Source organism: Heterocephalus glaber, unplaced genomic scaffold, assembly GCF_053883595.1.
Source record: "Heterocephalus glaber isolate CG9 unplaced genomic scaffold, H.glaber_assembly_v1.0 deba00001479, whole genome shotgun sequence".
NCBI lineage: Eukaryota > Metazoa > Chordata > Mammalia > Rodentia > Bathyergidae > Heterocephalus > Heterocephalus glaber.
In genome coordinates, this window is record NW_028258316.1 from 21,257,165 (window position 1) to 21,282,489 (window position 25,325).

The 25,325-nt window shown below is 52.6% G+C and overlaps 1 protein-coding gene across 11 annotated transcripts in view; it reads right to left on the minus strand.

Annotated features, from left to right (window-relative positions):
- Positions 1 to 407: 407 nt before the first annotated feature.
- Rgs3 (regulator of G protein signaling 3) overlaps positions 408 to 25,325 on the minus strand; it is a 122,264-nt gene continuing 97,346 nt past the window's right edge. For 7 of the 11 annotated variants that reach the window (XM_004849518.4, XM_021262204.2, XM_004849519.4 and 4 more), the window contains 6 exons: positions 14,106 to 15,074; positions 6,505 to 6,569; positions 3,258 to 3,359; positions 2,875 to 2,936; positions 2,116 to 2,282; positions 408 to 1,370 (listed from right to left, as the gene is read on the minus strand). In XM_004849518.4, coding sequence (XP_004849575.2) covers positions 1,185 to 1,370; positions 2,116 to 2,282; positions 2,875 to 2,936; positions 3,258 to 3,359; positions 6,505 to 6,569; positions 14,106 to 15,074 — 1,551 coding nt within the window. In that variant the 3' untranslated portion in view covers positions 408 to 1,184. Of the gene's footprint in view, positions 1,371 to 2,115; positions 2,283 to 2,874; positions 2,937 to 3,257; positions 3,360 to 3,454; positions 5,678 to 6,504; positions 6,570 to 14,105; positions 15,075 to 17,351; positions 17,501 to 22,191; positions 22,451 to 22,549; positions 22,836 to 25,325 lie in introns of those variants that run through there. The other 4 variants (XM_004849525.4, XM_021262206.2, XM_087182863.1 and 1 more) reach the window with 4 other exon arrangements.

Below are 25,325 nucleotides of genomic sequence, written 5' to 3' on the forward strand. Positions count from 1 at the left end.
TAGAACATCAGGGTGTGACTGGGCAGAGAAGCGTTATTTGCTGAAGATCACATAGCCAGCTGATGACCAAGCTAGGACTCAGTCTTGTGGCCAGTAGAGCACAGCCATCCAAAGAACAGGCTTTGCAGCCTGCCCCCTGCTGCATACGTGACCTGGGATAAGTCAACTGTAAAATGGAGATGAGGCCATGGAGAGGAGAGGTGATGATCAATGGAAGGAGGAAATGTGGCTCGCGCCTGCCACAGGGGCAGTTCAAGAGCAGCTCTCCCCAGTGACCCAGTGCCCGTGGCCCAGGGTGGGGTACAGGTAATGGCTGTGTCCACAGCCCAACGACCAGCCCTCCCAGCCCCCCAAGCCCCAGCCACATGCGAAGGCTTGAGACCAAGAACACAGAAAGGGCCAAGAACAAGAAATAACACAGGCCTTTTATTTGCTCCTGAACTTGGCAACTGTGTGGTCTGAGGGTGCCATGCTTTCCCAGAGGTCCCAAGGGACACCCCACCCAGAGGGTGCTGGATTTCTGTGGAGGTCAGACTGCAGCGCCCCTCCAGGCCTCATGAGTCCAGAAGGTCCAGCTGCCTGTTACTGGTGCCTGGGACCAGGAAATGCCCTGACACTGGAAGATGGTGGCCACCTTCTCTCTGGGTGGCTTTTCACAAGGCATTGGTTAAGATATTGCACTTGTAAATTAGGAAAACTGATGAGGCAAGGATTTCCTATTTCAGGATGACGTGCCAAGCATCCAACTACTGTATAAATAAATAAGACTCAAGGTGAGGGTGTGAGCTGCAAGCCCCAGCAGCCCCCAGGAGGACCCCAGTGCCCAGGCCTGGGCCTCCTGCCTCATCAGCCAGTTCTTTAAGGAACTTGGTCAATGAAAAATCTCCGAATCTCCAAAGCAGGGAGCGGTAGCTCCAGATCTGGCTCAGCCAGGGCCCCTGACCTGCCAGGGCCCTTGGTCCCCCTCGTACCAGGACAGTGGGGACCCAATGGGGCCAGTTCTTCTATTCCTCCAGTGGCCTAGACCTCTCTTGGTCCAGGCTTTGAATCCAAATATCCATCTGTCCGTCTGGAGACGAAGCCTCTGGGGGCTTGCTTGCCCCCTCCGTCGCAGGGGGGAGGGAGGCAGGTGGGCAGGGGCCCAGCCCGCTTGGTGTGAATACTGAGCTCTACTCCAGTGGTCCCTAGAGTGGGGGACTCATCTTCTTCTGGTTAATGAGGTCCAGGTAGAGGTCAGAGCGGAGAAATCGAGGATATGAGTCCTTTTCCATGAGTCCGAAGATGCGCTTCTGTGCCAGGTCAAAGCAGCCCCGTGTGACACTCTGTAGGTTGTCTCTGGTGTGCTCCCGTGTGTATGAGTCCAGGTTTACCTGTGGAGCCACAGAGGATGTGGTCAGGGGTGCCCATGAGGGACTGAGCCTGGAGGCCAGGTGCTGGAAAGTCAGAGGCCACTCTAGGCACCCCCAAGTCCCCTCTATACCACATCACAAGGATCCCCTGCCCTGCAGACCCTCAGGCCAGAAGACCCAAGTTCTGGTGTAGTAGTCACTTACTTCTGGGGTGACAGAGTTTATAGGGCCTGAAAAGAGGCCCTAAGGTCAGTTTTGCTAGGTTCAAAGCCCAGCAGTACCACATCTGGGTGGCCTTCAGTAAATCACCCAACTGCACTGTGCCTCAGTTTCCATCCAAGCACTCGGCATGATAGTACATTCCTCAAAGACTTGTGAGAATTAAGTGAGGTCACCCATATAAAGCCTCACGTGCACAGTACTTGGCATACAGTAAGCTCTCAATAGATGTTAGCAACTATGATTAGGCTCTCTAAGACCCTCTCCCCATTTTTAAAATAAAGATAATATTCAAAGCTATTTCACAGGTTGCTGTAAGGAGTAAATATGAGAGCACATACATATAGTGCTTAGTGTGTTCCTGGAACACAGCAGTGCCTAGATGGGACTATTTTTACCATGAGTCAGGATCCTCCTCTTCCCTGGCCCCATATCCCCTAAGAATCCATATGGCCTCTCCCTTTCCTCAGCTGCTGGCTATCCCCTTCAATCTGAAGGGCCACTGGGCCATGGCTATCAGGCGTGAAAGCCCACCTGAGAGCCCTACCTCTTTGCAAGACTGGATTGCAATGAATTCAGCAAAGATCTTCTTGGCCTTGGCCGCCATCTTGGACTGTGACTTGACCTTCTTGAAGTCCTCACACGCCAGCCAGAACTCCAGGTTCTCTTCACTGAACTCAGTTCGAAGGAATGCCTGAAATACTGCTAATCCATCTGTGAGGAGAATCCCAGAGACCAGGTAAGACGCATGGCTGGTTGGAACCCCCAGCTTACCCTCCCGGGGCCTTGAGGGTAGATGTGCTAGAAGCTCAGTAAGAAGTCTCAGGAGCCATGGGACATGGTCTTAGCCCTGCCGCTGCTGCATTATGGACCTTGGCCATGTCTCTTCCCATCTATGTTTCAGCATCCACATTTGTAAAACAGTGACCATCAACGCAGTCTCCCAGAGCCCTGTGGGGATCAGCTGGGATCTTGCCTATGAGACATGGGCACATTTGGCCCAGTATGAGTGAGCCCTCAGTACATGGAAATATTTATTGTTATTCTGGGAACATGGGTCTGAACACACAGGTCCCCACAGCTTCCAGCAGGCTGGGCCAACTCCCACAGGCAAGGAGGGGCTGGCAGGAGCCTGCTCCAAGGTCAAACCCAGGGCCTCACGAGAGCCCAGCCTTTCCTCAAAACAGGGACACCTGAGGGGGCCCAGAAGAGAGAAGGCACCTCCCAGGGACACCCTGGCCTGGATGAGGGGGAAAGGAGAAAGGAAGAAGGCAGAAGGGGAAACAGAGCGGCTGGGCCCACTTACATTTATGAAGCAGCAGCTTCTCCAACGACTCGCTCCACTTGAGAGCTTCCTCTGAGGTGGGTCTGAGGAGAGAGGAAGGAACACAGGAGGGCTGTGAGGCTGGGGGTGTGGAGGAGGCAGGGCCTGCAGCTTTGTCAGCTAACCTGGGCCCAGCCCTCGGCTGAGCAGGCTGGGGAGCTCCCACCTCAGCCCTGCCTGGTCTTCCTCCCCAGGCCAGCTGTTCCCTATGAGGGCTGCTGCCTTCTGGGCACCAGGCTCCCTCCACGAGACCCTCCATCACCCAGAGCAGACAAAAACCCTTCCCTGAACACCCGCTCAGCTCTGTTCCCCAGGGGCCAGAGAATGAGCATCTGTAGGAGCCCAAGGGTGCCGGCAGGACCTACTTGAATGACTTTATCATCTTGTCTGTCTTGCCCGCTGGAGGGGCTCCCGGCGATTCATTCCGTCTCCTAAAAATGGCCAGTTTGTTCTTCACGTCCTTGGCTCTGGGGGCAGAAGCAGAGAGTGTTGATCACCCTGCCACACGTGACCCATGCAAATTCAGGGTACCAGGCAGGTGGGCTGGGGCAGGAGCACCTACTCTTTCATCGTGTGCCGCCTCTGTAGGTTCCCGTTGCGAGTGAGGTACATGCCCCGGAGCATCTCTATAGGGGCCCCCACTTTGAGGCCCCAGGACAGTCTGCGGGGAGCACCCGTTGGGCTCCTGCCCCCCAGCCCGTATCCCAGTATCCCAGTATCCCAGGCTGCCAGTAGCAGTAGTAGCCACGGTACAGGCTGCAGCTAAGTGAGTCCTGAGCAGGCACACACTGGAATCCCAGCTAAAGACTGGACTCCAGAGCACAAGCCTGGGCTGGGATTCAGACAGGAGGAGCCAGGAAATGGGAGGGACCAGGATGGGGAGCAGGGGGGAAATATCCCTGCTGGCCAACCCAGAGAGGGAGCCCGTGAAAGAGGCATGTGTCTGCAAGGGACAGCCTCTGGGTCCGCCCCCTGCAGGAAGCCAGACCCAGTTATTTGTGACAGACCTTTCCGTTACCATGGCATTGGGGAGACAGTGGGGGTAGGGACAAGTCAGCAAATTGCTGGGAGGGAAGGAAGAGGGAAGGAGGGAGGGAGAGGGGGCTCTCCCCACCAGGGTGGCAGGGCTGGCTATTTTTAGCCAAGCACCATTTTTAGCCAGGCCACTCCTCCAGAAGGCCCCAGATTTCCACACTGGGTGAAGCCACTAGCAAGAAAGGAGTTAAATGCCTCCTAGCTCACTCCCTTGTCCCTAGTCCCCAGCACTGGGCACTTCCTGTCATTGGCATTGGATCCATGCATCCATGAGTACACTGGAGGCCCAAAAAGTCTTGGTAGTTTTCAGCTTGAATAACTTCAGATGTATAAATCCTATAAACATGCAAAAGCATCATTTGAAAGTTTAATTATTCAATTTTTATGCGTTTTTAGGTTTATGGATTTTGAATAATAAATTTTTCATTTTTGGTTTCCATCCTCCCAAAGACACGAAATACTGACTGAAACCAAAACTTAAAATGAAAATCTTGTTATCAAAGTCACAGAGCTAAATAAGTGTAAAAGAAATTTAAACAATTAAAATTTCAAGTGAGTTTGTACCATTTACACTTCTGAAGTTATTCAAGCTTAAAATGGCACCAGGACCTGTGGGGCACCCTGTGTAATTAAGGGAAAAGACATGGGAATGGGGGAAGGTTGGGAGCCCACGCTCTGTGTCCACGAGCCTTGGGTTCTGATCCCACCAGCCCCAGCAGTCAGCAGTTGTGTCCTTTTTCCAGTCCCTGATCCCCACTGAATGCCAGTCAAGTTCTAGTCTGTCCAGCAGGGATGAAAACAGTACCTACCACCTATGGGGCTGTTGCAGGACTTAAGGAGAAAAGGCATACAAAGAAGCCTTAACTCAGCACCTGGTACAGAAGTGCTCTAGCATAGGACACAGAGGGCCACACCTGTCCCTGGGGGGCTGAGGCAGCTGTCCAGAGCCAGGAAGCCTGGTCTGGCAGGTTCCAACCCAAGGAACTAAAGCTAAGGAGTCCAGGGATCAGCAGGGAGCCTGCAAAGAGCCCTGGGGAGCAGGAACAAGGGCACACTGCTTCTTGGGCATAATGCTCTGCTTGAGAGCTCCCTTGTTCAGCCCACACGTGGTCAAGTGAGACATAGAAGCCCAGGGAGGGCTTTGCCTCAGCTCCAGCCCGCAGGATGCCTCAACACCCCTGGACTCCTTGCCTGCTCAGAGCCCACTGTGTGTCTCTGTGGCATAGCCATCTCTGTGCCGTGGCTTTCCTCCCAGATGCACAGGTATGTACATCTGAGGTTTCAGAGCCAGCAAGCCTGGCCTCAGATCCCAGCTCTACCACTTACTTGAAATGGACAAGGAACTAACCTCTTTGCAGGTCCATTTACTTCTTCATAAAATAAGGACACGATAAATTTAAAAGGAAATGGAAATATAAATAGCAGTAACAATTACATTGGATCATATATGTAATGCATGTAGAGCAGAGCCTGGCATAGTGTTAGTTTCATTGTTATCCCAGATGTTAACAGTTAAGAGTATTAGCTTCAAACACTCAACAGGTGGCAACCACTCTGAAAGCAGGCTACAGTGGTAGGGTGGGCCAGGGCAGCTCCAGCAACTTTGTGCCACCCTCCACTGCTACCCACTGTCCCCAGCAGGGAGCACCATCCACAGCAACTCTGGCACTGAATGGACTACCACCTCCCCATCCAAAACAGTGATTGAGAACAGATGGTTGGTGCAAAGCATTTGGTTTGTGTATTTCACCTTTTCTAGAAAGTGCAACTGTTACTGGCTGCAGAGTGAAGGCAGAGGAGCCTTGGGTGGGGTGGGGTGGGGGGTATGGGGTAGTAGATCCCAGCCAAGGTCAACACTCAAGATGAAGGTCACAGGACATACCTAGGGGACTCTTGCTTTCTGCCCTAGCCCCATTCATGCACAACAGTGAAAGCTGCTGAACCTGGAGAGGAAGTGGGGAAGTGGGGGTCCCTCTGGGAAGTCTGTCCACAGCCTTCTTCCCAGTGGCCAGGCCTGGGTGTATAAGAGACCTAAGAAATCTCCCACACCCTGCTGCAAAATACACACACACACACACACACACACACACAATTGGCACTGCTGGAAAGGCTTGTGGATCACGGGTTATGGTACAGTAGCTGGGCCAGCAGCGCCCCTTGCTGGTAATGCCTGAGATAGCAGGCAAGGGCCCCAGAGGAGAAAACAACGGTAAGTCCATGAACTGTCAGCAGTTGAGTGCTTTCTCAGGTCACTCAAGAGCCTAGAGAGAGCAAAGAACTTGTCACCACTTGGCTGAGAGGCTGGGCAGGGCCAGGGCAATGTAGCTGGCTGCCTCTGGTTTACTGTAGCTTCCAGGTATTAAACCAACACCTTGTTTGGCTCTGAGCGAGTGTTCAGGGCCACTGCAGAGTCCCAAGATCAATAGCTTCTTGGTGTCCGAGCTGAGAGTGGAGCAGGGTGCAGCCTTCTCCCCCCTACTCCCCAGGAATGAGGCAAGCCCTTGGGCAGAAGAGGAAGAGGAGTACAGGGAGCCTCCCCGACCACAGGAATGAGGACTGTGGATCTTCCCAACATACAGGTTTTTGGTCTTTCGCTTCTGGGAGGCTTCATCATCATCCCCAACCATGTCAGGTCCACTCATCTGCAGAGAGAAGACAGACACAATGCACTCTGGGTGTCCAGGGATGCTGTCTGACCCAGAGGCTCCAGGCTCCAGCAACTCCTTGCAACCAGACGGCCCCAGCCCCCAGTGATCCCACCCCAGGCAGAACAGGTTGAGGGAGGAGAACCCCACAGCTAGAGAGCCCATCTGTCTGTGATTGGTGTGATTGGCTTAGCCTGGCACAGCCCCCAGCCAAAGGGATCTCCCCCTGGTGCATGAAGGAACCGGGCTTGCTGGGGAGAAGCCAGAGAGACCATACTCCTGACAGAGCGTCACTGCAGGAGGAAAAACAGGGCTCCAGCTTCTACTCCATGACTTGGTTCAAAGGAGACCTGGGATTGGTGAGCAGTGTGCAAAGTGAATCATTACACAGGCCTCACAGCACCACTCTTGCCTTAAAGCTTCTCAAGGCTCCCTAGTACCCACAGGGTAATATCCAAACCCCATGACATGACAGGGCCTTCCAACGTGGGATCTGGGCAGAAAGCTCCAGCCTAGCATGAGTTACAACTCCTTTGGTTGTTCTCCAGCCTGATCCCTGCTCCAGAAACATCCTTGATCAGCTTCCAACAGAATGTCTCCACCTACCCTGTCTCTTTCATCCTTTTGCGACTCTCCTGCCTCCCTTTCCTCCTAAGACCCAGCTTCAGGAAAACTTAGACCTAGACCTCAGCCAAGCAGCTCAAATACCTCCTTCCCTTGGAAGCCCTCCCTAACCTTTAGAACAATTCTGGGCCTCCTTCACCTCCTGTAAGATCCCCTCACCCCTGAAATAGCTTGTTCCAAATCTGCCTCCTCTTCTTGCCTATGAGTTTCCAGAAGAAAGTCCTGGTCTTGCTCAGTGAGTCAATTTGTCAAACACATGGATGAATCAGAGAGAGGGGAAGGGGACTAGGAATGAAGGAACCCTCACTGCTTGATCCAGAGCCTTCAACTTTGCCCCACTGTTCTGTTCAGCTCACAGACTCCTCTCCTCCCATCTCCTCACCCCACACTCCTCTTCAAACTAGACCTGCAGGGACCCTGCAGGCTCAGGTCCTCTAGACTGGGGCTGTCCTCTGGCTCCTTTGCCCTGCCTGTGCTTGAGCATCTTCTTCCACAGGGGACCCAGTGACAGAGGCCTGATAGTGTTCCCCAGGGCAGAGCCCAGGCTGTGTCCTGAGCTAGCAGAAGACCTAGAGTCAGAGTGGGATGGGGATGAACCACTTTTCCAAGACAGGGCAGAAGGTTACCAGGTATGAATCTCAGCCAGATTTCTCAAGAGACCCAACATGGACTTCAGCTGCCTCATAATGATGGGCTAAGCCTTAAAATGCTGTCTGTGTCCTTTATTCTGGGAAGTAGCTATTATAGTTTAGATACAAACTGTCCCCAAAGCCTCATGTGCTCTGGGAGTGGGGGGCTCTTGAAAGGTGATTGGATTATGGGGCTTATAGCTGGCTTGCTGTTTGGAGGCAGGGTCTGGTAGGACGAGGTGGGTCACCAGAGGCATGACCTGGAAGGGTCTATCCCTCTCCCCAGCTCCTCCCTTGACTCTCTGCTTCCTGTCCACCATGCTGTGAGCAACTCTCCTCTGCCAAGCCCCTGTGCTGTGCTGTCCTGCCTTAGAACCGGCCAACTATGGACTGTGATCTCTACAAACTGTGAGCCAAAATAAACCTCTCCTTTAAGTTGCAGGTGTCATGTGTTGTGTCTTAGCCATGAGGAAAGTGACTGAAACGGTATCCCTCCTGGCCTCTGTGCAGTACCCACTTGATAATGGATGGATAGGTGGATGGATAGATGGATGAATTATACCTTCATTTACGAAACTAGAGGCCAAACCTTAGAATGACCATAAGTTATGTGTTATCCCATTCAGCTCCATAATGAATCCAAAAAGTTAAACAGAGGCTCTGAGTCACTTGCTCAAGGATACCTAGCATTTAAGTGACAGAGCTGGAACCAAAGTCCATCTGAAGTCAAGGCTGTGTTTCTCCACCAGAGGGCGCCGCTACTCCAATGCTAGGACAGGGCACATTTCTAATGCTTCTAGTGAGAGACTCAGGGGAAACACGGTCTCCTTCCTGACACTGCCTCCCCACTAGCCATAAACGCGTGTGTGTACGTGCTCACAGAAGCACACGCCCATATGGTGTGTAACCCCAGAGCTGGGCTTTGGAGCCAGGCCTGGCCATAAGTTCTGCTTCCCCGAGTCTCAGCTTCAGTTTTTTAGTGATAGCAGAGGCCTGATGACAGGTACCCCATGCAGCAGGTGAACGATTCACCAGGTGGAGTCTGGGTCCTCATGACCCAGTCCCAGGACACGCTATGTTCTCAGAAGCCCAATGGCCCAGTGAATGTCACTGTTGTCTCCCCAGTACACACACACAGGCTACAATCACACTGGCCTGGCTCAGCAGAAGCCCCCACCCGTGGGAAAGGACCCACAGCACTGGCTTCCTCCCATTCTAACCTCGGCTTCCGCACTTTATCAGCCCCACACAATGGGCTTGGGGACCACTCCTACCCCAGCCACCACCCCCAGCCTCTGCACTGCTGGGAAATGGGCTCTTCCTTCCACTGCTGGGAGGGGAACATCTTCAGCAGGGATAGGCCCAAGCAAAGCAGCCCGATGGAGGGCTGAGTCATTTTGGCCTTGGGAGCCGGCCCCCAGGCAGCCAGAGAATCCATGCACCAAGCAGGGCCTGCAGCCCAGGAAGAGCAGACACTGAGACAGAAAGACAGAGTTCTGAGTCCCCCTCTAGGGATTCCCCAAATCCACAGGGAAGCTGCGGCCTTGGGCCCTGGAAGGGGCCAAAGTGGCCCCTCATATCTTCCTTCATCTGCAGCGGGGCCGCTTCCTCACCATCTCCTGCTGCCCTGCTGAAAGGCAAATGGATAGAAGCCCAGAACCACCCAGCAGCCCTTTGTATACTCAGGCAGGAATCCCTGGGGCCTGCCCAGCCTCACCCAGCCACCCCCAGGGCCCAGCAGCTCACAGCCTCTTGGAATAATAATTATAATTCTTCCCATCATTAGAACTATAATTACAGTAGTGATTAAGAGTGTAGATTCAAAATTGCCTGGATCTGAATCCTAGCTCAATCAAACATTAACTAATTGACCTCAGTTCAGTTCTATCCCCCACCTCAGTGCTTCAGTTTCTTTATTTGTCAGTGAGGGTGACAACTGACCTCACCTTACAGGGCTACTGTGAGGATTATGTTAGTGAGCATGTGGAAAGCACTCTACAACCATTAGCTAGGGTAGGTTTGGCTAGTATTTTGGTTTTGGTTTTGGTTTTGTTTTGTACCAGGGATCGAACTCAGGACCTTGCACTTGTGAGGCAGGCGCTGGAACCACTGAGCTAAATCCCCGGACCATGGCTAGTATTTATTAGGCACTCACTATGTCCCAGGTACTGTGCCCCCAATGCTTTTGAATTTAATTCTTGCACCAATTCTAAGAGGTATTTGCTGTTACTTCCCCCAGATTACAGCTGAGGAGACTGAGGGCCAGAGCAATTTGCTAGCTTGCCTGGACTCCCTGAGTTGGCAAGTAGCAGAGAATTTGGGGTCTGGCTCCAGAGCCAAGTGCTGACTAGGGGCTCCTCTGTAAGCAGGACCCCCATTAGTTCTCTCCTGTGTCCTGGTCTGAGTTCTAGGGCTCCCTGACTGGGCCCCAAGCTGGACCCCATGTGACCATGTGGAGACAGACAGTGTCTCTAAACTATATTTATTTGCTTAGACATGGGAAATAATTCTTCTTTGGGCCATTTGAAAGTGTTCTCACATCCTGGAGCTGGAAGGCACTTTAGGGGTCTTCTTGTCTGACCTCCGGCCTAGGCGGAAAGCTCAGTGCTGTGGGCTGGCATCCTCCCTTGACAGCTTCTGCAGGAGCCAGTCCCCTGCTGGGAGGGAGGAAGGAAGCTGGGGTAGGGCCACCGCCTGTAGTCGCTTCACTGGCGAAGAATGGCTCGTGACCCAAGCTGAGCCAGGCCAGGCTGGGGTGTGCTTTAATGACAGCATCTTGGGCCCAGTCACGAATTTATGCTGTGGAGTTCCTCTGGCTCCCCAGGAAAAGGGCAGATAAAGGCCTCTGGATCCGCTCTGCTGGGCTCCTGGGGGTCCGGCAGCAGGGGGCGCCATGAGCCAACTAACCACACGGGAACAATGACCCACTATTACCCTGAGATCTTCTCTCTGGACCTCAGTGGGCCCATCTGTGGAACACCTGTGGCCACACAGACCATCCCTGAGATCCATCTGATTCCAACACTCCTGCTTACAGTGGAGAAAACTCGGGTCATACAAGGGCAGGATGACAGCAATACGGGAAGAACGGACAGCAGGGACTGAGTGTCCCTCTGAGGCAGGCAGCATGCACTTCCGGCAGCCGCAGCTCATTCACGCTCAGCACAAATGCCCGTCCCAGCTCTTCAGGCTTTCCTGGGTCCCACTTCATTACCAGATCACTGTCCTGTGCACAGACTCTGTAATGCCCCCAGCACAGAGATTTATAGCCTACAACCTGAATCCCTAGAACAAACCTAAGGAGACCTAGCACTCTCAGATTTTATAAGAGAAAACAAGCTCAGAGAAAGAAACTACTTGGCCAAGGTCTCAGAGCCAGGAAGGAGGAGGCAAAGCTGAGACTTGAACCTGAGCCTACCTCGATCCACAGGCTGAAGACTTTACCTCTCATCTGCACTGCCTGGGAATAACGATCCATCGCTGACCCTCCCAGGACAGCCAGGTCCGAGCCAGGAAAATGGAAGTGTGGGGGAATACGCTGCCCCACCTCCACCCCAATTCCAGCCCCTCATCAGCATGAGATGCATGGGCAGAGTCACAGAGGACTGGACAGGGCAAGGTCACTGTCTGGCTGCAACCTGACTGACTGTGCAGGCCTGGGACAAAATAGCCTCAGCCTCACCCTGAGAGGGTCACTAGTCCCACCACAGGGCACTGCTGTGAAGGTCAGACAGGGATGGGCATTGCTTTGCGAGGGGGACACAACTGTCACCACTCTTGTTCCTGCTCACCTCTACTTCCTCTCTGCCTCTTCCACAGCAACATGAAGGCCATTTAAGAAACAGCCCCTAGGTGCTGAGACAGGCACTGCCCTAAATATCTGGATCAAGCTATTTAATCTTGCCATTGACCCTATGCAGAAGGTATTATGACCCTACCTACTTCTTCAGTGAGGAAACTGAGGCTCAGGGGGGCAGGGATTAGTCCAAGGCCTTCTGCAAAGGGAACACTGTGCTAGGCCAGGTGCTCATCCAGTCCTGGCTTTGTGGCCTCTCTCCCAGGATGGGTTCCTTCCTGAAGCTGGTGGGCTGCAGGGAGCAGGATGAGGATGATGAAGGACTCAAGGCCTGGTAAGTGGAAATCACATGGGAGGGTGGCCACCACAGGGCTGGGGGCACTCTCTGAGGTCCCTACCAGCACAGTCACTGAAGCCCAAGAAAGGAAGTGATAGGCCAAAAGAGGATGGGAGAGAAGAGGATGCCAGTGGGAACCTGGGAACCCAAAGAAGAAGCTGAGGGAGGAGAGGCCCAGGTCGGCTGGACTCCCAGGCAGAAATGTGTCTTCCAAAATAGGAGCTGAATCGAGAGAGCTGGGGAACTAGATAGAAGTGTATGCACAAATGTGCGCAGATTTATCAGAATACAAATACTTGTGTTGGAGCAAGGGTGACAGAGGAATAGAATGGGAAGGGAAGGATCCGGCAAGGGTATCAGGATTGGAAGGGCCAAGGCAGGTACCTGATTCTCAGCTGCCCTCTAGAGAGACAGCCAGGCCTGACACGAGTCAGCCTGAGGCCTTGGCTCTCCTATAGCAGCTGCCTCAAGAAGCAGCCCATGATGGTGACACTCCAGCTGAGGTGGGCATCACAGTCCCTGGAGGGCCTGTTTAAAATGAAGGGTAGGTGCACAATCCTGGAAATTCTGACTCCAGATCCTGTGGCTGGGGACTAGAAATCACACATGAATAACTCCCTCCAGGTGATTTTGGAGCATACTAAGTTTTAAGAACTACACATGCTTACAGATGAGGAAACTAAGAGCCAGTCCTAATTCCTCAGGGATCGTGTTCCATCTTAATGTCCTTTCTGGAGGGCCCCAGCCTCCCTCTCCAGCCTGACTATCTTACAGCAGAAGATATCCTCACAAATGCCAAGTCTCCCTTATTGCTTAAGGCTTCAAAGGTCCTGTTCCAATTCAGCGTGGAAGTGTCCTGGAATCCATTAGTGATGTCTGCCATGGGTTTGGAGAGATGAGTGGCACCATGCATGCCATATGTTGCCCTTTAGGAATCTCCTGCTCTAGCCAAAGAATGCCTGCCCCTTCCTCTGAATATTCTAAACTTTTTCGACCTTTCAGGCCAGGCTGGAGCATCTTTTTTCAAATGCTTTCCCTGTGGGTCCCAGGCTCCTGGGTCTCTTCTGAGTTTCCAGATCTCTGAGGGTCAGCTTTGCTTCCTGGTCCCACACTCACTTATAATAATACCTCACTGTGCTGTTGCACTTCAAGAGCAAGTCAGGCACAAGTGCTCTGTGAGGTCTGTGCCAATGTTGTTCATGTTTTTGGGGCCCTAACCACTTCTGGTTCATCCTTCCCACCTTGGGACTCAAGTGCTACTGATCCCTATTTTCCAGGGAAAGAAAGTGAAGCTCAGAGGAGCCAGACAACTTGCTCAAAGCCACACAGGAAGTAAGGCACAGAGCCCAGGGTCAAACTGGATGGTGGGCTTCAAGGCCACAGTGCAATCTATTCCCTGTTAGGCTGTGTTCCCAGCTCATACAGATAACCAATTCCTCACATCTCTGTGGTCCCTGCTCTGACACTGAGCAGAGGGCCAGGCACACACAGGAAATCCATAAATACTTACTTACCTGCGTATAAACATTTGCACAGACACCATAGTACATACAGCATAGTACTTATGAGCTCTAGTCCTGAAACCAGAATCTAATTCTGGCTTAGATACTGATAAACTGTGTACCTGGAAAAGCTAGATTACAGCTCTGTGCCTCGGTTTCCTCATCTGTAAAATGAGCACAAAAATACCATCTACTTCACAGGGTTGTTTTAAGAATTAATGAGTTAATGCAAACTGGTTAGAATAATTCCAGCATGGGATAAATATGTGCTCTTTGTTGCTGTTGGGTGAAGATAGATTTCTAGTTCAGCTAGGCCTGGAGCAGATCTAAATTATAACTCTTTATTTCTTCAGCTATTATCTCAGATATTTGAAATCCAAATACACAATATCCTAGGCTAGGGCAACCCTGCTGTGCCTTCTCTGGGGACAAGAGGACAATGAAGCTGTAGAAATACAGCATCTGGAGTCTTAAAGTCACAGTTTCAGTCTAGACTCTGCCTTCTTGGTCCCTCTGGCCTTGGCTTTGTCTTCTGTCTCATGGACAGGAGGTTCCCTGGGAGGCTTACAGAAGGGCAGAGGTGGGACCTGGTGCCCAATCTTCCCCTTCCCATGAGCCTACCCTCCTCCGCCTTCACACTCTTACCTTTCTGTGTCCTGTGAAGAAGAGGGAAAGGTGGTGCATGGAGCCACCATTGCGGCCCAGCTCTTTCTTGAGGGTTCGGGGTGAAGGTATGGCCCAGCTGGACGAGGGACCCTCTCCATCAGAGCAGTGCAGGGTTGTGTCGGAGGAGAAGCAGGAGCCACGGGCCTCCTGCAACAGGCTGCCCTCACTGTGCGTCCGGCGCCGCAGTGAGTTCTGTACCCGAAGAGAGAGGCTACCCTCACCCCCCTGGCCCGTCTCGATCATGCTGCTTCGCTTGGCCTCACTGCGCTCGCCACAGTTGTCATCACTTGTGTCCTCATCCTCGTCTTCCTCTTCCTCCTCCGCCTCCTCTGCCCCCTCTGCCTCCTCTTCATCTCCTGAGCTGCCCCCCTCAGCCCCAGCCTGCTGGCTGTAGGTGCTGTCCAGCCGGACCTCAGGGATCACGAAGGCGGGTCTGGAGGTGGCAGGCAGGGCCTCAGTAGCTGCCGATGGGTCCCCAGAGCTCGAAGTCTCCTCAGCAAGGGCCTCAGCTGGCAGGGAGACCTGGCTGGAAGACAGGTCTTGACAGGGTGGAGAAGTCTGGGCAGGGGGCTCTGGGACCACAGGGAGGTCTTGGCCAAGTGGAGGGTCCTGGCAAGGAGCAGGTTCTTGGCCAGCAGGAAGGTCCTGGTAGGGTAGGAGGTCTGAGGCTGGAGGGGACCCCTGGCCTGATGGGGAGTCCTCACTTGGTGGGGTTTCTGAGCCTGGAGGGGGTTCTTGACCAGAAGGTGAGTCTTTGTTTGCCAGAGATTCTTGGCCAGAAGCAGGCTCCTTCCCCAAAGAGGAATCCTGGTTGGGTGGAAGGTCTTGTCCTGGAGGCAGCTCCTGCCCAGGAGAAGAGTCCTTGCTGGGTAGGGGATCCTCAGTACCTGGACCCTTTCCTTCCTCCAAGGGCATCTCTTTCTTCTCATCTGCCTCTGTCTCAAACATCTGGAAAACAGAAAAATTACAAGGAAGGCTCAAAAGAGGAGGATATGAGAGGCCAGACACAGTGTACGAACCCAGGTCATGGAGGCTGGCACCAAATGAGGGAGCAGCCTGAACCCTGCACCCCACAATCAAAAAGTCCAAGTGCCAGGTGGAAACCTGAATGCGCACTTGGCTCAGCTCATTAAGCCCCCACCATCTCCTTGCTTGGAACTTCTGCTCCGTCCAAAACCATAGCTGCTTACTTGAGGGAGAAGAGGGAGAGGTCGCCACCATGTGTCTGGCTCCCACAGTGTGGTAGGCACCATGCCAGCTTCACTCTCCTCTCTTACATGATCTACCCTCCAGCACCATTATCCTCGTTTTATAAAAAAAGAAAATAGGAGCAACATTGCACTGTGAGTAAAAGAAAAGTTAGGCAGCCTCTGCCTTTATGGACCAGAACCAAAATAAGCGCCCACCCTAGAGCAGTCACCAAGTGGCAGAATCCTCAACACAGCCAAAGAAACTCTACCAGAACCAAAGATTTTAAAAGTCTGAGTGAGTCATTCAAACAAGAATTCACTCTAAATGTTAAGTACCTTTTGGAAATCAGTAAACTGGAATGAAACCAGAACTGTAAAATATTGCCCACACGTGGACTAACCAGATGTCATAGACACTGACCGTCCACAAGGCATGAAGGGATCACCCACCCAGTAATTTTTAAGCTGTTTGGAGGAAACGTAGGGAACACACACACACACATACACACACACACACACACACACACACACTTCCTGCCTCACACACAACCCAAGGGACCCTTAGGGTTTTGCTGGGTAGATTTTATTTGCAAAGGGAAAAGCAGTTCCCTTGATGAGAGGCTGAAAAGGATCTGCCTTACAAGGAGTTTATGGCCCCAATTTCAGGGTCCACAGGGCCACAGCCACAGGGGGAAGCAGGTCTCAGCCCTGAATAGCACCTGCCACACTCAAGGATCTGGAATGCTAATGCTAGGACTATTTAGAGCCCAGATGAGCCACAGCCACCTCAAACAATTGAAAGAAGACTCAACACCTACTCTGGAAACATACAGAGGCCCAGCAACATGTGCATAGCCATGCACTAGCACAGAATCTCATCGTAGGTACCCCCAGAACTTGGTTATGAGCCCTGGTTATGAGACCACGAATGACCATTTGATGGATGACAAAACTAGAAAACTGAGCCCCAAGTGCAAAGACTTATCCACTGCTGCACAGATGCCCTGAGACCCAAAGGCCATGTGCTGTGCTGAGAAGCTGAGAAGTCGTGGAAGGGATGTGTGAACTCCCAGGCAGGCCCTCCCAGCTGTTAGCAAGTGACCCCGGCACACATGGCTCAGGCCAGCTGCACACACGTCAAGGGTCACACTCTGGGAGCACCAGAGCAGATGTGAAAGTACAGCATGGGGAAGAGCCACTGCCTGGAACATGAAAGCAAAAGGGGTCCCACCCAGTGGAGAGGAAGGGGAGGTCTCAGAGGATCCTAGGATGACCTGGCTGGGTCAGAGAGCACACACCTTAGGCTCTGGTTCCTGGGTCAAAGACAGGTGCCGACCGACTCCACAGCCTCTCCCCAGGAATACTGCCTGCAGCTGGGAGGTGACCACCTAGGGACCCCTCGAACCTCACAGCCTTAGACCAGGAAACACCAGCGATGGAAAATCCCCATTGCATAGACAGGGAGGTTGAGCTCCAGAGAGGGGCAGGGGCCAACCTAGAATCACACAGCAGGATCAGATAGAACCAGTCATCAATGTGCCCAAGTGACAAACCAGAAGAATATACTATAAAAAGTAGGAAGCTCTTAATGGAGATGATGATGGTGACGGAAGCTGTGCTGATCTATAAAAATGGATCTAGAGAGAAATTCTGAACTCAGGGATCTCACATAAAGGTTCATCTTCCCCAGGAACTCCTGAAAGTAAACTCTGCCAAATGCCCAGAACTACTGGAAACTAAGGGCTGCATTTAGCACATCAGGCTGTTCCCAGGTGGACCGGACCCTCCACTGGACAGGCAGACTAAAGGCCCAGCCTGGCTGGACTTGCCCAAAGCTAACCTGCAAATCTGGAGGCTAGAAGAGGCCTAGAGCCCAGGCCTCTCTGGCTCTGTACCTCCAAAGCCCATTTTTTATCTAAGTCCCAGTCCCCAGCCCATCACCCACCCAGCAGGGAGCATCTCCATCTGGAAAAATAAACAGTCCCTGGCCAGCTCCCCTGAGCCCCACATCTGCACCACCTTCCTCCACACACACCTGCCTCTCCAGTCCTTGGGGAAAGAGGGAAGTAGCAGCAACACCGGGTGCCCTTGGGGCCTGACACAGACCTCACGGCCTGTGAGGAGAAGCTGATTTCCCCTTCCCTGAGGGGAGAGGAGGGCAGGGCCCAGGCCTGTCCCAGGGGTGCCTGCCAGCAGAGCCTGCCAGGAGAGTGAGTACAGCGACAAGCCCCAAACCAGAAATGCAAGTCAGCCTGCCTCTCACAACGTACCCTAGACTGGGCCAAACCAAACAAAGCCAAGTGGGGAAGTACCACTGGGCAGAGGTGGCTGTCCCCAGAGGACCCTCCCAAGGGACTAGGACTGCCAAGAAACCACCCAGAATGCCCAGCAGTAACATGCTTGGATGCCCCGGTCAGATTTGCATCCTCATAGGGCCACTTTCCCTCTTTGGAACTTTGGCCAAGCCTCTTAGGCTCTGGAGCCTCTGTCTCTCATTGGGAACAGAGCCCAGGGACATCACGTGGACTCACAGGCTATGGGTGGCCTCCCATAGTGCCTGGCCCGGGAAGGGCATTGGATATGATGGTAGTTGCTAGATAATGGTCTCATCCTATCTTAGAGATGGGGAAACTGAGGGCATAGAGGGTAGAGGAATTACCTAAGAAGTCAAAGGCTCATGTGCAGGCTCAAGACTGGTCCTTTGTCCAAGGCCTCTTACATACAAGGATTTAGAGCCTTGGGATCCAGAGGGAGGGGAAAGAGCCAGATGGAAGTAGAGCAGATGCTTTTCAGACAAAACCTAAGATTCATTGTCCCTTGCTGTGTCCCCAGGAAGGGCCTGTGTGAGCCACAGCTATGGTAGGCAGGTTTGGTCAGGCCAGTGTTCCTGGGAGAACTGGGGCGGGAGTGACTTGAGGGGTGATCTGTGTCAGCTAGTGTCTGAGTACCCCAAGGGTGAGCAGTGGCAAGCACAGGAGAGAATTAAAGCAGGAGAAGAGATAAAGATGAGGGCAAGGTCACAGAATGAATGACAGGTGTGGCTTGTCCTGTCACCAACAAATGTCAGCAACAGAGCTATCTGCGTCAAACCTGCTCTGGGCAGTGGCAGCAGGATGTGGGGGCTGGGCACACATGCATTCATTCATTCTCCAGGCACTAGCAGAGGTACTGAGGAGACAGCAGGGAACAAGTCAGACACAGAGTCTGCCCTCAGTGAAGCAGCAAAAGGAGGCTAGACAATGGGCTGTAAGGAGTGTGCTGAGCATGCTAATGGGGAAGTGCAGGCAGCTGGGGACACCCGCTTAGCTGTTGCAACAGGTTGGGGTGACAAGAATCCAGCTAGAGTGCCCCAGAGAGACCAGGCTGCTCACCCAGGGCCTTAGGTTCAGAGTGCTGGCCAGTGCAGCCTCGCCCTCCCGAGGGGTCTGTATCTCTCCATCCATCACTCCTTGGCTTGGCTGGACCAGGGCTAATTCTGCCCATCTCTTGCCTGCTAGCAGCTCACAGGAAATGAACCAGGGCCTCTAAACAGAACCACTGTTTAGGATCTAATCAAATCCTCTCCCAAATCCAATCCAGAGCTCGGAACAGGCTGGGGAAGGGTAGCAGCCACTACGCCCAGAGCTCCTGCTCACCCAGGAGCGCCCAGGCCCCAGCACCCCACTGACTGCCCAGTGGGTTTGGGGATCAATAGTGAACTGCTGGCAGGGACTTTCCCAATGTCACACAGCTACTTATTTCAGAGCCAGGGCTGTTGACCCCAGAGGGAACCTGCAGGTCTCATGATTCATCACATCTACCAGGCTCAGCATCTGCCCTCAAAAACCGCTTCCTGCTCTGGAAGGGGGTATGCTAGGGTTTGCCTAGGCCTTGAGATGTTCCTTGCACAGTCAGGATTTTACAGAAAGCACTGGACATAAAGCCAGAAGACCTGGGCTGGAATCGCCACCATTTGCTGGCTGTGAGATCCCAGGCTACCTGGCTTTCTAGGCCATGAAGAGGGTGAAGATGCCTCCTGCTCCGTTTCTAGAGAGCCAGGAAAGGCTGGGAAAGTGACTTATGGTTCACAGAGCAAAGAAAAGGAGAAAGCCTTTAGGATCCCTGCCTTGCCCCAAACCTCCAGGCTTGGCTTTTGTACTGGGCTGTTCCTTCAAGTTTGGTGCTCTCTAGTCCCCACCTTTTGGGTCCCCAGCTCCAGGCTGATGTCTCCAAACCCCAGCTACTCAGCCAACACTCAGCTTCCTCCACCCAGCCTCTGTCCAGCTCCTCCAGGTCTGGCTTCTTGACACCCAGAGGCCAGAATCTTCACTGCTGCCTCTGCCGATGGTTCAGGGATCCTCCAGGCCATTCTTTTCCCTGCCTCTAACTAGACAGGTTGAGCAAAGTCCAGGAGGACAGAGGCCACAGCCAACAGTGCCAGGGCTGTGGATATCGAGCCTGCTTCACATTAACTGGCTGGAGGACCTTGGGCTTAACCTCTCCTTGCCTCAGTTTCCTTAGGCATAGCACAGGATTAAGAACACTTCCTCACAGTGCTATTAGATGAATAAATGAGCTAATGTACATCCAGAACAGGCACTGGGCAGCCAGGCAAGCACTCAATAAATGGCAGCCATGACCACTGCAGTACAGCTCAGCTCTGAGTACTCCCTCCAACTTCCTCTGACCCATCTGCTGAGCCCTCCTCCACCCCAAGCTGCCTGTCCCTCAGAACTTGCTCTGGGGGCCCTCTGTCATCTCATCCCAGCATGCTCCTCCATCAGGCACCCACCAGGCTCCTCCTTAGGCCACAATCACCCATCCAGCCACTAACACCTCCTGGTCCACACGGCCAGCCCAGACTTTTCTCCAGGTGCTATGTCCCATAGGAAGCTGTGGCCCAGTCCTCACAGAGGAGGTCTGCAACCACACTGTTCTAGGCTTGAAGATATACAACAGGAACAGAGAAAGGGCAGCATTCCTGTCCTCATGGAGCTCACAGGCTAGAGAAGAAGGATCCCCACCTGCATGAACACCGGATACACACTCAACGTGCCCTGCAAGGCACAGCAGAGATACGAGGTGCTGTGAGAGGGAAGAAAGGGGAAGGTGGGACAAGTGGCTTAGTGGGGTGGGGGACCTGAGAGATGACCGTGAACGAGAACAGAAGTCTGCTCAGTAGACAGGGAAGGCTCCCTTGAGGAGGAAGTGCATATGCAAAGGTTCAGCCACAAAGGGCTCAGCACGCATACTTGAGGGACAGAATGGAGAACTCCTGTGTACCCCATCAGTACCCCCAAGTCAATGCAGCTCAGACTGAATGTGTAATTTCCCTGGTCCCTTCTTCCTCTCAGGTCCCTATACAATGCCACCCTAGTCATCCAGCCCAGGGACCTAGATATCATTCTCTCTCCTTTTTCTTCACTGTCACCTCTTGTACCCAATCATCAAATCCTCAGGATCATCCCTTGTCCAATCTCAGAAATCTTTCCACTGAGGAGCTATGTATGCTGGGGAGAGAAGGCATAGAAGTACTATGTACTTTCTGCTTAATTCCCAAAACTGCTCTTAAAATTAAATGTATTGATTTTTTTAAAAAAATCTTTTCACTCTATCCATATCCAACCCCACAGTATCATCCCCCATCTAGATGGTGCCAACCTCCCAGCGGTGGCCCAGATCATACTCTGTGCTATGGCAGGAAGCCTTCTGGTACAAATCTGAACTTGCCACTCCTCTGCTTAAAACCTTGATGTGGCTCCCCAGTGCCTTGGAAATAAAATCCAAATGCTGTAGTCCAAGAAGAACCAGGTTCTGCTCTTCCTCCAGCCTCACTACATCCCCACCTTAAGTGTTTGATGAACGAATGAGCAATCCAGTGAATTTTACAGGACCATCTAGACACTCTCCTCAAAGTGTGGCCACTGCTGCAGGGCACTTGTGTGAAGTACAGACTCTTAAGGCTACTGGATCAGAAACTGCATTTTAACAAGATCCTGGGTGACTCATGCGCCTATTGAAGTTTGAAAAACACCGAACTAGACTAGTGGCTTTCAACAGAGACAATTCACTTTAGAATCACCTGTGGAACATTTCAAAATACCTGTATTGGGGCCCCAGTTCTGGACCTAGTGGATCAGATTCTCTAAGAGTAGGGTCCAGGTATTTTCATTTTTTTCTAACTCCCAGACAATTCTAAGGAACAGTCTCGGTGGATAAGGTGATGAGGCCCAGAGAAGGGAGGTGATATGCCCCAGGTCACACAACAGAATCAGGACTAGTACCCAGCCCAGGACTGGTTCCCACTCACAAGACTTCCTGTATGATACGAAGCTGTGCAGAAGAGGGAAGACCTAGATCCAGGGTGGGGAGCTGGCAAGTCTGCTACCCATTGTGTGTCCCATTCACAGAGGCCCAGGGAAGGAAGAAGAATTTGACCACAGATTGAAACCTCTCTATACCTAAAAGAGCCCATGATTCATGGTCTGTTGGGGGTTCAGGAAGGCAGCACCCTGCAGCAAGGAGCAAACCCATTCTACTGAAAGCAATACTGAGGCCCAGAGAAGCAGCTCTCCCCAGGTCAGAAACTCAGCACAAAGCCAACACTCAGGAAAGGGGACTCCCTGAAGAGTGAGAAGGCAGGAAACTTTCCCTACTCCTGGAACTGCCACCTAACCAAGCCAGAAGGACATGTGCCTGGCAGCCTGCTGGAGATCCCCGGCCCTCCCAGATGCCTAGCTTCTCCCCAGGCAGACAGGGGAGGGAGCTCCAAGCTACGTTTCAGCTCTGTGCTCTCTGTCACAGCCCTGCCAGGCCTGTTCTCCTCTCGGGGTCTCAGACACCACTACTTCAAGAGTGGGCCGTGGGGACCTGCACCCCACGGGCCTCTTCTTTACCTCCGTTCTGAAAGACAAGGAGTTGAAAGATGGGATTTCCGTTGTCCTCCTGTGCCGTGGAGACAGAGGCCTGTCAGGAGAGCTCCAGGTCCGGCCCCAACCGTGGGTGCTCTGCTCAGGAGCTAGCCCAGGCCGGATGTCACTGCTGCTCCCTTCCTGCCCACACTCTCCTTCTCTGCCTCCGTGCACACTGCCTCATCTGCCTAATACCTCTACCTGCTCAGGTCTGTTTCCTGCCTGTCCTTTGAGCCCCAGTTGGATGCCCCAAATGTCCCCGGGCTGGAGGGCTCTTGGCCCCTCGCCAGTACCCAGCCTGCCCTGCTCCACACCCCCTTCCCATACCTACAGCAATACCTACCGAGCCCAGGCATGAGCCAAGGCCTGTGCCAAACAGCAGCAAGACATGTTCCTGCCCTGAAGGTACCAGGTCCATCGGGAACAGACTCAGGAGCCAGGTCAATCTCCCACCTGCCCTCCCCTGCCCAGGGGATGGTGGATGCACAGAGCCAGCCGGACATTCCAGCAGGGCTCTCAGCAGAAGAGGCCACAGGAAAAGGGACAGGACAAGAGGCTGCAGCCAGAGACCGCACAGAATTCTGGAGGAGGGACAGGAACAACAAGGTGTTGAGGAAGCTAAACCTCACCCTGAAATCAATGTGTGGCTCATGAGCCTATGTCCCAGCTTACTCGCCCCCTTGCCCTCCAGAGTTCCTCTACTTATTTGTGTTTTGATCTTGTGCAAGTTATTTAACCTCTGTGAATCCCAGTTCCCTTATTTGCAAAATGGGGCCGATGATACTGACCTCACAGGGTTGGAAGTGAGAGAGTATATGCAAAGGAATTGTCACAGTGCCTGGTAAAGAACAGATACTCAGTTAATGATTCCCCCATCTTTTTCATCATTATCTCTTTCTTCTGTTTCCAGATCCACCTTTTCTGTCTCTTCTAAGCTAAGTAGATGCTGCTGGGCTACTTAGGGGCTGGGCTCTGTATTTCATTTGCTGCGTAACTCTGAGGGGAGAGGTGGGGTGGAGTGAGGAAAGTAAACCAAGGCCACCATCCTGCTGAGCCAAAGCCCTAGGCCATGAGAGTAGAGCAGGCCAGGCGCTGGCAGGGAAGCTGAGAGCCCACCAGATGGGGCATGTTAAGGAGCATCTCATAGGGCACATGGGACGGGATGAACAGGAAGTGCACTTGAGCAGGTAGCGATATTAGGGCATGAGTGCACATGCATATGCACACACACACACACACACACACACAGCAGAGGAGTCAGGATTGCCTTCTTTTTACCCTAGAGCTCCTTTCCTGCCCTCTTCACTTCTTTTCTCCTCACTCCCTCCTTTTAAAAACTGTTTCCTGAGAGCCCACCTGGGCCAGGCACTGTGCTGGGCACCTGAGATAGTACTAGGAGTGGCCAGCTGTCGCAGGTGTAGGGCCTTGCTCTTACTCCAAGTGGTTTGTGACTGAGGATCAGGAGTCCCATCAGCTAGTGCAGGGAGGGGTGTAGAACCCCAAACACCTGGGGACCCTGCCAACCTTTCTGCTTCCCAAAGACCACTTCCAAGTGGAGCTTTTCTGCAATGTTCTGCACTAGGTTGATGAAACAAAACAAGCTCTGCCAGACCAGCAAGACCCCAGGGAAGGGCACAAACAGTACTGCGGTCACGAGGCCAGCATCTGGAATTGGGTAAGCCTGAGGACGACTCCCACTTCCGAACCGTATGACTGAGTCGGGGTGGCGCCTCCCTCGCAAGGCTGTTGCCAGGCATGCGGAGGCAGAGCCTGGTGTGCTACAGTGTTCGGCACATGGCAGTGCCCTTTGCTCCCGGCTGGGCACCAGGGACCAAGCCTAAGCCATGGCTTCCCTCCAAGGAACAGCTCAGCAAATGGGGAGCACTCTGAGAGCCAGAGGTGGTGGGAAGGGAGCCCACTGTGGTAAGAACTGGGGCCTGGAGTTCAAATCAGGGTTCGAATCCTGAGTACAGGCTGCTTAACCCCTTCAAGGCTTGACTGGAAAATGGTGACACAAATACTGAGTAGACACAGCACAGTGCAGTTGGTAGACGAGCCACATAAAAAGCTGAACAGAGAGCCTGGCACCTACAAGGAGTAATCCTTCTACAGTGAATGTTTAAATTTTAAAACATTTATTACCGTAAAACACACATCACCATTAATCTCTCTCAGAATACTCCACCTCTCTTTGAATACACGTATCCCATTGTTCTTGCCACTTTCAGAAGCAGTTCTGGAAGTCGTCTTTCATGAGTGTCTTTACAAGGTGTGATGAAAAAAATACAGTCAATGCTGCTGCCAAATGCCATCCAACGGAAAGACAGGCTCGTAAAAACATTTCAACGTGTCCTCACCCACCTTATTAACCAGATCTGGCACCATGCAACTTCTGGCTCCTTCCCAGAGTCAACATGAACAAGAAAGGTAGGCGTTTTCAATCAATTTGGGACACTGAGGCAGTCACAACAGTGCAACTAGAGATAATTATGAAAGAGGACTTCCAGAACTGCTTCAGAATATGGCGAAAACACTGGGATAAGTGTGTTTGAAGTGAGGAGGAGTACTCTGAGGTGAATTAGTAGCAATGTGTCTTTTACTGTAACAAATTGCTTTAAATTTAAACATTCACTATATTTTTCCATCACACCTCATAGTGCACTCTCAGTAAGAATTTGCAGTTCCTGTAATCATCATCAGTCTTATCAGCTCCCTTCCTGGCACCCAATTCTTGGACAGGACGCTTGATGCATTCTGACCTTTAAAATAGCCTAGAATAGGAATCCTATTTGCTGCATGTTTCAGGAGAGGAAACTGAGACCCACAGCAAAGGCCTGGAGGCTGGGTAGAGGAATGAGTCTGTGCCCATCCTTCCCCTGGGCTCATTCCTTCTGGCTCATTGTGTAGCCTAGACCTAGTCACTCTCCCCATGAGGATCTGTCCAGCTCTGGCTCTCAGTGAGCCCAGAAAGGTCAGATCTTCTTGCGGGTGCATCAAAGATAGCAGGAGCAGAAAGGGCTGCCTTCCCAGGGGTACCCCTGCCTCCACTGCCTGCCCCATTCCTAAAATATCTCTTCCATCAGGGCCTGCAGTGCTAGGGGCTCTGGTCAGGGGCAGGA